The sequence below is a fragment of the Phacochoerus africanus genome, chromosome 4, assembly GCF_016906955.1.
Source record: "Phacochoerus africanus isolate WHEZ1 chromosome 4, ROS_Pafr_v1, whole genome shotgun sequence".
Taxonomy (NCBI): domain Eukaryota; kingdom Metazoa; phylum Chordata; class Mammalia; order Artiodactyla; family Suidae; genus Phacochoerus; species Phacochoerus africanus.
Genome location: NC_062547.1, coordinates 10,366,075 through 10,377,836, shown reverse-complemented (window position 1 = coordinate 10,377,836; position 11,762 = coordinate 10,366,075). Strand labels below are relative to the sequence as shown.

The 11,762-nt window shown below is 51.2% G+C and overlaps 1 protein-coding gene across 1 annotated transcript; it reads left to right on the top strand.

Moving 5' to 3' along the window:
* Positions 1–2,869: 2,869 nt before the first annotated feature.
* Positions 2,870–10,993, top strand: LOC125123938 (pregnancy-associated glycoprotein 2-like). The gene is made up of 9 exons (XM_047774107.1): positions 2,870–2,970; positions 4,074–4,243; positions 5,579–5,692; positions 5,783–5,901; positions 7,089–7,288; positions 8,219–8,335; positions 9,751–9,892; positions 9,978–10,076; positions 10,838–10,993. Exons 1-9 carry the CDS (start codon positions 2,870–2,872, stop codon positions 10,991–10,993), a joined length of 1,218 nt encoding a protein of 405 aa, XP_047630063.1.
* Positions 10,994–11,762: the final 769 nt, after the last annotated feature.

Below are 11,762 nucleotides of genomic sequence, written 5' to 3'. Positions count from 1 at the left end.
TCATTTGTCTTAGTTGGTTCTCAATCTTGACAGATGAGTTTATCTATTTTTTGATTCTGAAACACATTGACATGGTTGCAAAGGCAAACTAGAAAGCAAGAAAAATCTCACTTCCCTCCCTTCCCCTCCCCCATGAGATTAAACTTGTATTCAATTTTGGTTTATTCTTCCACTGTTGCTTATTGAAAATGTACATGTATAAGTATGTAAAAGCAACAAACTTAAGCACGGTTCTGGGCCCTCTTTCTTTAAGGCCTAAACAGTTATAATATGTAAAATAGATAACTAACAAGACCTACCATATAGGAGAGGGAATTCTCAATTTTTTTTCTTTCTATGGCCACACCCACGGCATATGGAAGTTCCCAGGCTAGGGGTCAAAACACAGCTAGAGATGTTGGCCTACACCACAGCCACAGCAACGTGGGATCCGAGCCACATCTGTGACCTACACCACAGCTTACAGCAGTGTCAGATCCTTAACCCACTGATCCAGGACAGGGATCAAACCCGCATCCTCATGAGCACTGTGTCTGGTTCTTAACTCTCTGAGACACAACAGGAATTTGAACTCAATGCTTTACAATAACCGATAAGAGAAAAGAATCCAAAAAAATGAGATATACATGTATGTATAAATGAGTCACTTGGCTGTACACCTAAAATTAACACAACATTGTAAATGAACTAGACTTCCATTTTTAAAAATACCTTTGAAAAAGAAAAAATGCACTTTCATTTTAATCACATAATAACCAAAAAAAAAAAATCCCTAAACAGTATACCCTGGAGATCTCACCCATCCACTCCTCTCCACACCCACATTATACCCAGCTGTGCACCTGCCCTAAATATCTGAATCGACCCTCCCCTGTGGATGGTCACCTCAGACATACTTATAAGCTTTTGCTTTTACAAATAATGTTGCAGTGAACAGCTTGCACCTAGCACATATGTCATTTTGCATTTTTGTAGTGTATCTATGAGATAGGTCCCTAGAGGGAACTTTGCTGAATTAAAGGGCATACATGTGTGGTTTGCTAGATACTGTCAGGTCCCCTCCATAAGGACTGAATCAGCAAACCTCAATTTTAACACTCTACAAAAATGAGGAAGAAGACACAATGGCCCCTACATCTCTGTCACCCAGCTAGTGACCAGGTCAGCCTCGCATTGTTCTCCCCCACGGACAGGCCTGGGCAGATCTCAGGAAGAAACGCAAGTCCAGGGAGCCCTGAAGGAACCACAAAATGCCATTATCTTTGTTTTAGCTGCAATACCAGTTTAACCAGTAGCCCTGTTTTGCTCAGGCTGAGCAGAAGCTCAGAGTGGTCTTTTGTGTGTGTGTGTGTGTGGTTTTCTTTGTTGATAAGAAACTTAAAAATTAATTATTTCACTGTATGTTTGTTTTTACAAACTAAATATTTCAAGGCATGGAGCCTTGAAATATTTCAAGGCTGTGGCTCACCAGGTTGAGAACCACACTAGTATCCATGAGGATGCCACTGTGATCCTGGGCCTTATTCAATGGGTTAAGATCAGGTGTTGCCATGAACTGTGGCAATGGTCAAGGAAGAGGCTCAGATCTGGCAATGCTGTAGCTGTAGTGAAACTTCAGCGGCAGCTCTGATTCTACCCCTAGCCTGGGAACTTCCATAGGATGCAGGTGCAGCCCTAAAAAAAGAAAAAAGAAAAAGCTAGTGAAGAGCAAATGAAATTCTTATACTCATTGGCTTATCTGTCCCAGCTGGTTTTTCTTGACAAATGGAAGGAAAATTAACATGGTTAAGACGCATTTAGTCTCTTATTCATTTGACCAACATGAAGGAAACCTCCTCTCTGTCTCCTCTTAACTCCCACCTCCAGGCAAGAAAGAAAAACCTGCACAGCCTGCAGGCTGAATCCAGCACACAGGTGCTGGAGGTTGAGATGACAATATGGTTGTAAAAACAGAGGGAAAAAGTTAGTAACTAACATTTGAAATCAGGAGATTTCACATAAATATCCAGACTTCTGACTTCTTTGGAAAACGTAGCCAACCAGCCTGCTCTACAGCATGGCAGCCACTGGTTGAAGATGAGTAGACACTGCCCCAGCCCAGGGTGCCCATCCAACTAGGCCATTCATTGACCTTGCATCCTGGGCCATGAGTTTGTGAGAACTGCCCTATACTATCCGCTCTCTGAAGACAAGGACTGCATGTGTCTGACTCAACTTTGACTTTCTGGCATCTGACCCGGACCCCAGCACACAGGGTCCTCCATTAATGTCTGTTGGAGGAAGCAAACCTCTTGTGGATGCATGCATCCCATTTCTTCCAATGTTAAAACTGTGCCATTGTAATTCTCTCTAGCCTAGATCTTGGAAGCTGATTGGCATCCCAGGTGACCCTGATCTGTGCCATGGGTCCCTAACTAAAGTCGCTTGTATATCAGCGGGCTGCCCCTAAAGTCTTCATTTTCCCATTTGAACTCTTTTCCTCTTCACAATCTCTGCTCCAACAGAGGACAGAAAGCACACCTCACAACGTGGCTGCCAAGACCACACAAAACTATGAAATGCCAAGCATGGCCCCCAGCACTTATTTTTATCACACTATTAGCAGTGTTTCATCTCAAATGTCACGAGAGCCTCCCAACTCTTTGTTAGTCCCCACGGTTTGATTTGGTTGTGCAGTTAAGCCCCAAGGAAGAGATAGAAGTAGAATCTCTGTATTCTGAGAATTTTCCAAGTCCACCGCCAAAGATATCGATGGAGGCTAAGATCTTATCAGGAGGTCTGTATTTCTTATCAGGTCCAATAGTGGCCGAGAGGAGATGATACAGGTATGTCAGAGCATATATAACTAGGAGTTTCCAGCCACCACTGCATGCCCAGAACTCCCTCTTTCCTGAGTACCTGGACCCAGGAAAGAAGCATGAAGTGGCTTGTGATCCTCGGGCTGGTGGCCCTCTCAGACTGCTTAGTCATGTAAGTACGGGGACTAGAACTGACAGCATCTCTCGCTCTGGAAGGTTTCTTGTCGCCCTGTCATCCTCTTTTTCTTCCACCCATTGAGTATGGAAGGGAATGTCATCATTCCTCACAATCTTAACCTTCAGCTCTCACTGACTGATAAGTAGTTTTCCATGGGCACCGTGGGACACAGGGGTCTTGGGGAAGGGCTGCGGGATTGAACAACTCTGGGGGCACCAGTCCCATCACAACCCAAGTGAAAAATGGCACTCCTTGGATTTGTTCAGTGCACATCCCGTGCATCTGTCAGCGTGATCCTGTGGAACAGCATTTCTCCTGCATTTGCTCCTAGGTCTTCTCTCGGCTCTCTCTCCATTTCTGTGTCTATGTGTTTCTAGGGCTTCACCTGTGGATCTCTCTTCTTTCTCTCCATCTCTCTGGCTGACTCTATCCATGAAGAACACTCGGAGGTTTTGTTCATTTTCCTTTCAAGTCTGATTCTTCCGCATTCGCTAGCCTCTTAATTGGCACAATTTATTCCCCATCTCCTGGCTCCACCTCTCATCCCTTTCTTCGGCTTGAGCCCTGGAGAAAGATCAGGAGGCCTACCGCTAGGCCTTCCGACCTCTAACAAGCAGTATGACCACAGCCAAGTCGCAGACTCCCTGTCCTGCATTTCAAAGTCCTTCTCTCTAAAAAGAGGATCACGATCCCCCTTCTGCCTCCTCCCAGAGCTACTGTGAGGCAGATACTCTTGCATGACAATAGCGATGGGACCGGCTACCATTGTGGAGACTTCCCACACATAAGGCACATGACTTCCGTCCTCTTCCTTAACAGCCAGAACATTCTATGTAGGGTGCGGGGGGTACTGCATTCAACCTGGGTGCCACTGGAGGCTCTGAGGCTCCAAGCGCTCACAGGGCTTTTGCAACATTACGGGAAAGAACCTGCATTCAAACCTAGGCCCCTGCCATGGTCTTTGCAGGATGACACTCCTCATAACAATGCTTGGAAAATACACAGCGTCGGTACAATGGAGGGTGACAGTCCTTCTACAACATGCACAGCTGTTGGCTATCTCTTGTTTTTTTCCTTTTCCCAATGCACCGTGAAAGGATCCCTCTCACGAAGGTCAAGTCCGTCCGAGAACGCCTCAGGGAAAAAGGCTTGCTGAAAAATTTCCTCAAGGAACATCCTTACAACATGATCCAGAATCTCCTGACCAAGAATTCTTCCCATGTCTGGAAATTTGCTTCTCATCCACTGAGGAACTACCTGGATGTGAGTGAAAGGGGAGGAAGGCTCCACAGCGCCCCCTGGTGCTCTTGTCAAGCCTGGGGTTCCCCAGGAGGGGCCAGGAGGGATGTTGGGGCTGGGGCCCCTTCAGGAAGCAGAACCACAGGGGGATCTGGCGCCTCACACCCAGAGGAGAAGACACTCCCACCCTCAACTCTTGGTCTGTGGTGACTGGGCCCAAAGATGACCCGGTGGCACTGAACCTCCACTTCTGTGCCAGGGAGTTGTCATTGGCACGTGGAGCTTTTGGGGTTTTTTGGTGGCTAGGGCCAGCACCCAAAGCATATGGAAGTTCCCAGGCTAGGAGTTGAATTAGAGCTGCAACAACCAGCCTACACCACAGCCAGGCATTTCAAGCCACGTCTGCTACTACACCACAGCCCAGGGCAACACCATTCTTCAACCCACTGAGCGGGGCCAGGGATCCAACCCAATCCTCACAGATACTAATGCAGTTCATCATGGCTGAGCCACAGCTTGAACTCACAAGTTTCTTCTTTTTGAACTAAAGGAGCCAAGTAGTTACAGATGAAGAGTGAATCATGTCTATTAAACAATAAAGCCAACTGCAAAGCAACTTTGAAGCCACAGACTGTGGAAGTCCATCCAGCCCCCATAGACCCAAAAATGATACAAGTAGAGCTGTAATTGAGCTCCTACAGTGGGTGATGCTATAGAAATCTAATACTATATGGTTAGGGCTACTGATTTTATTTTATTCTTATTTATGTTTTTTTCTCTTTTTTCCTTTTTAGGGCCACACTCGCGGCATATGGAGGTTCCCAGACTAAGGGTCGAGTTGGAGCAATAGCTATTGGCCTACATGACAGCCACAGGGACAAGGGGATCCGAGCTGTGTCTAAGACCCACACTGTAGCTCATGACAACACCAGATCCTTAACCCACTGAGTGAGGCCAGGGATCAAACCTGTGCCCTCATGGATACCACTCAGGTTCATTAACCACTCAGCCACTACAGGAACTCCCATGGCTACTGATTTTGAAAAGGTCTTATCTCTTCGTCAAGAACACATAGCCCAGCCTGAGACACAGACAAAGAATAAATGAATGTCACAATAAAGGGCCAACTGCGTGCTGTTGACAGGACAAGGATTGAGTTTGGGCAAAGGAAGGAGAAGGATGTGCTCAGGATGGGCCTTGAGGGGGACACTGGAGAGCTGCTCCAGTGAGGCACTGGTCTGAGCACAGGCTGTGAGGTGGGGCCGTGTACAAGGGACCTTGAGGTTGGTGGCACTTCCCAAAACCAAGGTGACCAGGGCAGTCAGTTCTGCCCTGACCACCCCTCCCCGCTCCCTATAGAAAGTCTATGTGGGCAACATCAGCATCGGCACACCCCCGCAGCGGTTCAGCGTCGTCTTTGACACCGGCTCATCAGACCTCTGGGTGCCCTCCATCTACTGCAAAAGCAAGGCCTGTGGTGAGTGCCCTCCCCGCCCACCTTGTGCTGCCCCGACCCCCCTTCTCGGACCTCGGCAAGCTCACAGACACGCATCTCCTCTATCTGCAGTTACACACAGGTCCTTCAACCCTTCCCACTCCAGCACATTCCACCTCCCAGGCATATTCATCGAGTTGAAATACGGCTCTGGGAAGATGTTAGGATTTCTTGGCCAAGACACCGTTCGGGTAATGTGGATACCACAATCTCAGGCAGGGCTGGCCCTGGAGGGACTGTTACTTCCCAGACAGACACAGATCCCTGGGGAGGGCACGCCTTTCTCAAAGTCCCGAGTGTCTCTCTGCCCATCTGCCCTGGGGAGGAAGCGCACCTGCTGACATGCAAACTCTCAGAAAACCTAATGCAGAGAGAGGTTTAGGGGTGGATTTGCTGCTCAGGTGCCACTTTGCTGGCAGCAGGGAGAGGGGGGAGTAAAACACACACATTTCTGTTCCCCCACTAGGCCTGGCACTGTGCCAGGCACTTCCACTGTGACCATGCTTTAGTCCTGCAGCCCCTCCCCCCTGCAGCAGGTACTGTCATTACCTCCTTTGTACCGATGAGGGAACTGAGGTGCAGAGAACAAGGGCCTTGGCCAAGGTCACCCACCCATCTGGTAAGCAGTGAGGCTGGGCTGGCCAGTCAGGACTAAGCTGTTGTGGGGCCTTGGGGAGAGAGAATAAAACTGATCTGGGGACCCTGGGGAGCAGCCCAGGGCTTCAGGCACTCAGGCAGGGGAGGCAGGGGGCCAAAGATGTGGGAGCAACCTGCTAAGTGCATTCTTACTCTAGGCGGTCTTGGAGAATCTAATTAAAACTCAGGCCGGCCTCCTCAAAAGGGCCTGGGTATTCTCTTTCTCTTCCTCTTCCCCCCCCCCCCTCACACACAGACACACACACATACACACTGCATGTTTCTCAGGCAGAATTTTCATAAGAACTTTGAAGTTACCTTTTATAATGGGCATCTGTCTTACTGGGTGGATGCAGAATCCACAATGCATTGCAACAAACTCATCCCTTTCTGCCATCAGATCCCAGGGATGCCAAAGGGAAGGCTACCCTGCCCTCTACTCATTCTCCTCAGGTGGGAGCCATGTGGTCCTGCCTTGAGTCTCTCTCCCCCCAGGACAAGGGCATAAGGCCAGTCTACTAACTGGAGATAGCATTTGCAGAAGGAGCCGCTGTGGGTTGAAATCCAGAGCCCAGCTACAATTGAACCGGATCCCTGTCCTACCTTGGCCTATGGTCAACTCCAAGGCCCAGGCAGGCCTTAGTTTCCTGCAAGATTATGGCATCTCTGGCGCCCCTCCACCCCAGCCCAGCCCCAGCCCTGCTTCCCAAAATTTCATGTGGAAACACCCCTTCTCCCACAGATCGGCCAACTCACCAGCACGGACCAGGCATTTGGCCTGAGCAAGGTGGAGATCGGTAGGACCTTTGAACATGCCGTCTTCGATGGCATCCTGGGCCTGGCCTATCCCAGCCTCGCCATGCCAGGGACCACCGCTGTCTTTGACAACCTAAAGAAGCAAGACCAAATTTCTGAGCCTGTCTTTGCCTTCTACCTGAGCACGTAAGTCTGAGCTGGACAAACCCTGTCTCCACATCAGCTCTAAGAGGGTTTAAGTTTAAGGAAAAACTCTAGACTATGCAATCCAGAAGTTTCTAAACACTGATAGTCAAGACTAAGTCCAACCAAATGTGACCACAGGGCCACACCAGGCGCTGCCAGTGGTTTCTGTAAATACACTTTTATTGCAACACAACCATGCTCCTGGGGCCAAGAGCAGCACTTGGTCCAGGGAGGTGGAGGGAGGAGGAGGAGCAGTGGAGGGCTCAGGATTCAGGCGGGAGGAGGAGAGAACGGGATTCGCTGACGGATTCGATAAGGAAGGAAGGACAGGGATGGGGGGACTCTTTCTTCCTCACTCACATTTGACCAGGAGCCCAGGACCAGCTAGAGCACTGGCAGGGGCCAGTGCAAAAGAAACATGAGGGACCCTTGTGGAAAAATGCTTGAGTTTCAGGACAGAGATGGAGGAGGCAAGGGGCCCTGCTGAACGGGGAGCCCATGGATGGCACAGGTCACAGGCCCAGGAACCTGGCCCTGGGTGAGCCTGATCCATGCCCTTAGTGACCTCAGGTATCAGCTTTCCTGAAGACTGACAGGCTGGCCCAGTGGAAGCCACAGCCCTACAGTCTGGGGTCCCCTGAGGGATTCTCTCAGCAGTCAGATTGCAGGAGGGGACCAGTCCCTCTAGGAAGTGTGGGTGCTCAGAACCTGGCCAGGACGCCCAGATTCAAACCTCTTCTGGGCCACTCATTAGCAGGTCAGGTACTCAGCCCTCCGTGCCTCAATTCCTGCATCTGTAAAATGGGATCGTAGCGGCGCCTCTGATGGGTGGATAACACAGCCCTCAACAGTGCCTGCTGTGTGGCCAAGTTGAGAGAAGCCACCTCTTATTGTCCTACACTCAGCGCTCCCTCTCCCTCCTCTCCTCAGCGACAAAGAGGAGGGCAGTGTGGTGATGTTTGGTGGCGTGGACAAGAAATACTACAAAGGAGAGCTCAAGTGGGTGCCCCTGTCGCAACCCCACTACTGGCAGATCACCTTGGACAGGTAAGCCCCTCCCTCTGCGGGCCACCCCGAGGGTTGACCCCACACATCCACACAGACATGGTCAGGCTCACACACATGCACACAAGGACACACCATCACACACACACAGATACACACACACATACACTCCACAGACAATGACACACTAAGAATCATGTACAAAGACACACATAGAAACACACACAGGCACACAGAGACACCTAGGCAGACACACACAGTCACACAGACACACCAAGACAAACAGACACAGACATATACAGACAGACACACACACCTCTCAGTGGTTTATTTTCACCTGAGCAGGCTGGTACTAAGATGACCAACCGTCCTCGGCTACCCAGGCCCAAGCAGGTGATTAGGGCACAGGATCGCCAGTGGGAAAACAGGACACGTCCTGGACAAACTGGGAAAATGGGTCTCCTTAGGGAGAAGCTACCCAGCAGTGCACAGAGGCTGGCTGCATTCCTGAGACTGGAAAGCACATCAGACAGAGAGACGCCTCCTGACCCTGACCCACCCAGCCTCATCCCAGGCACACAGGGGGACTGGGGCTATGACAGGGACCGCCAGGGAGCTGGGACCCAAGAGTGGCCTCAGAACAAGAGGCAGGAGTTGAGCCCCTCACACAAGAGCTTCCATGTCCTTTGGAGGCCACTGGGCAAGCTCAGTCATCGCCTGCCCTGGAGCCTCAGTGCCTGAGCCAGCCCAGGGGGCAGGGCTGGGGGACAACCTCTCCCAGGGCACCATGTGTGCCCCTGCCCACTACTCTGAGCATCTGCTGCCCCAGAGAATCTCCACCATCACTCTGGATCTGAACCCATTATTTCTCAGACACCAGAATCAGGGCTCTTGTCCCTCATTCATGTCTTCATTCATTCATTCATTCATTCAACACACCCATGGTGTGGATCTGCTGTGGGCCCAGCACTGAGCATACCCCTTGCTCTTACAGACCTAGCATCTAGGAAGGTGGACATTCAGGAAACGAGTCCCACAAAGAATGAATTACGACTTTGCTCCAGGCTAGACATGAGGAAGTGTGTACAGAGAATATCCAAGAGAAGAGCCTGATCTGGTCGGGGGGAGGGGGGCTGGTGGGAAGGGGGAAGGGGGGAGAATTCCCCAAAATGTGACAATTAAGCTGCTACCTAAATGACAAGGAGAAATCAACCAAAGGGGACGGAGGTCTCTAGACAGGGTGACCAGCATATGCCAAGGCCCTGAGGCACCTATGAGCCCGGTGCATTTCAGGAACTGAAAGGAAATTAAGGAAAGTGAAATGACCAGAGCAAAGGAAAACAGAGTGGGGACAAGAGCTGGAGGACTGTTCTGGAGACAGTCGTGGGTGGGAGCAGTGGCAGCAGTGGGAGACTTCAGGGTGACCCTGGTGCCCCCTTTGTCCCACTGTCTCTCAGGATCACCTGGAGAGGGGAGGTCATGGGTTGTCCCAGTGGCTGCCAGGCCATCGTGGATACCGGGACGACGTTGCTCCTTGGCCCAAGTAAAGAGGTTGCCAAAATCCATTCTTTCATCAATGCTGTGCACTTTCAGGAGGAGGTGATGTATCAGGTCACAGGGTCACTCTGGGGCTCTTCACAGGAAGGATCAGGTGAGCCAGCCTCTCTCCCTCTTTGTCCAACAGTATGTGGTCCCGTGTAATGCCAGGAACGTCCTGCCAGACATCGTCTTCACCATTAACAATGTAGACTACCCAGTGCCAGTTCGAGCCTATGTCCTAAAGGTGAGGCCATCCCTGGGGGCTGGTTGTTAAATCTGCAACGTGTGGCACCAGTGGACTGCTTGATGCCAGGAGGGTGCCCTCTACAGGCCAAGCTGCACCCCTGCAGTTCCCACCACCCACCACCCACCACCAAATGGCTGTGGCCAGGGAGGGGGCCAGCGCATTCCACAAAACCAGCCTCTTGAAGGCAAAGGGAAGACTAGGACAACCACCATCCTGAAATCAATATGGAGACTCCACCCCAGGCAGGCGCAGTGCCAGCCACAAGGAGAGGGGACCACTAAGGGCTTCTGTCCTCAAGCAGCTTCTGGTCAACCAGGGCTGAGCCAAGGGATGCCTGGGGCAGAACCAGCCTAACGAGTGCTAGAAACAGGGGAGCACCGGGGAAAGTCACCCAGCCTAGAATGGAGTGGCCAAGGAGGGTGAGCAGGGGTCCAAAAAGGCCACCTGAGTAGGGGTCGGGGGAGAGGCGCTGAGCGCAGCCTTAAAGAACAGGTTGTGGGGAAAGGGGCAAGAAAAGGCCTTCTGTGCAGAGAGAACAGCCAGCCTGGGGCAGAAGGAAAGAAACAGCAGGGAGGGAGGAGGGGGGCTACAGCCCACCTGGTTCTTGGATGGACACCCCACTTCTGCAGCTGCTCAGAGAGCCACTCAGCTCTCACCTAAGGCGGGAGATGAAACCCAGAAGCTGCGGATCTGGATTCGGAGGTTGGGCAGCGGCGGGTGAGGGCTCAGGCTCATGGCTGTGTCTTTCCTTCTCCCAGGTTGCTACTAATAACCTCTGCTACAGCGGCTTTAATGATATCATGGATACCTTGAGCGAGAGCGAGTTCTGGATCCTGGGTGATGTCTTCCTAAGGGTGTACTTCACCGTTTTCGATCGAGGACAGAACAGGATTGGCCTCGCTACTGCAGTGTAAATGCTGGAGCTGCTTCCAGAAACAGCCAGGCCCACACCCTAAACACACATTCCCTCACACCTAGGGCATTCTCGCCCAGGGAGGGCGGCTTGACGGCGTTCGGTGCTCCGCAAAGCCCTGTTCTCAGTAAAGAATAAAGGATTGCCTTTGCAATGGTGCTGATACCAACCAGCGCCTCTCTTTGGGTCTGGGCGGTGCCTTGTAATCACGCAGGACTTAACGACCTAGTCTGAACCATAAGTGAGAGGAGCCCATCTCCACGAGATTTCCAACAGAAGGGCAGACCTCTTGGAAGGATACTGAGGATGAGGGATCAAAGAATCAGCGAGATCCAAAGATCTCAGTGACCAGACCCAAGTCATCAGAAGCCATCAGCTCGCTCTTTCTCTCCATTGCTCTTTCCCTCTTCTCACCTTTTGATTCTCTTGGCCTCTCTCTTACCTTTCCTCCCTCAGGCTTCTAAACATACTGAAGGACTCCACAGCTGCCTGCCCCAGGGTTTTATATCCAGAAGGGAAACAAGCGCAGAAAAGATCGGGGTACCAGGGAGGGCTCTGATTGGTCCACCGGGGGTCACGTGCCCAACCCCGGACCAACCATCGCAGAGGGGGTCCTGGGTACTCCGATTGGTTTCACTTGGTCACGGGGCCTTGCCAGGCAGCATCTGATTGACAGTTTTCTCCAGAACAAAGTGACTGGACCCCGGGAGAAGTGGCCCCAAAGGAATTGGCAGAAGGATGTTCTAGATAAAGAAACAGTTTGTGACTAC

Coding starts and splice junctions, on each gene's coding strand:
- LOC125123938 (XM_047774107.1), top strand. CDS start 2,870: ATGCCCAGAACTCCCTCTTTCCTGAGTACCTGGACCCAGGAAAGAAGC. Junction 9,893..9,977: donor CTGTGCACTTTCAGGAGGAG/GTGATGTATCAG, acceptor TTTGTCCAACAG/TATGTGGTCCCGTGTAATGC. Junction 10,077..10,837: donor TTCGAGCCTATGTCCTAAAG/GTGAGGCCATCC, acceptor TCCTTCTCCCAG/GTTGCTACTAATAACCTCTG.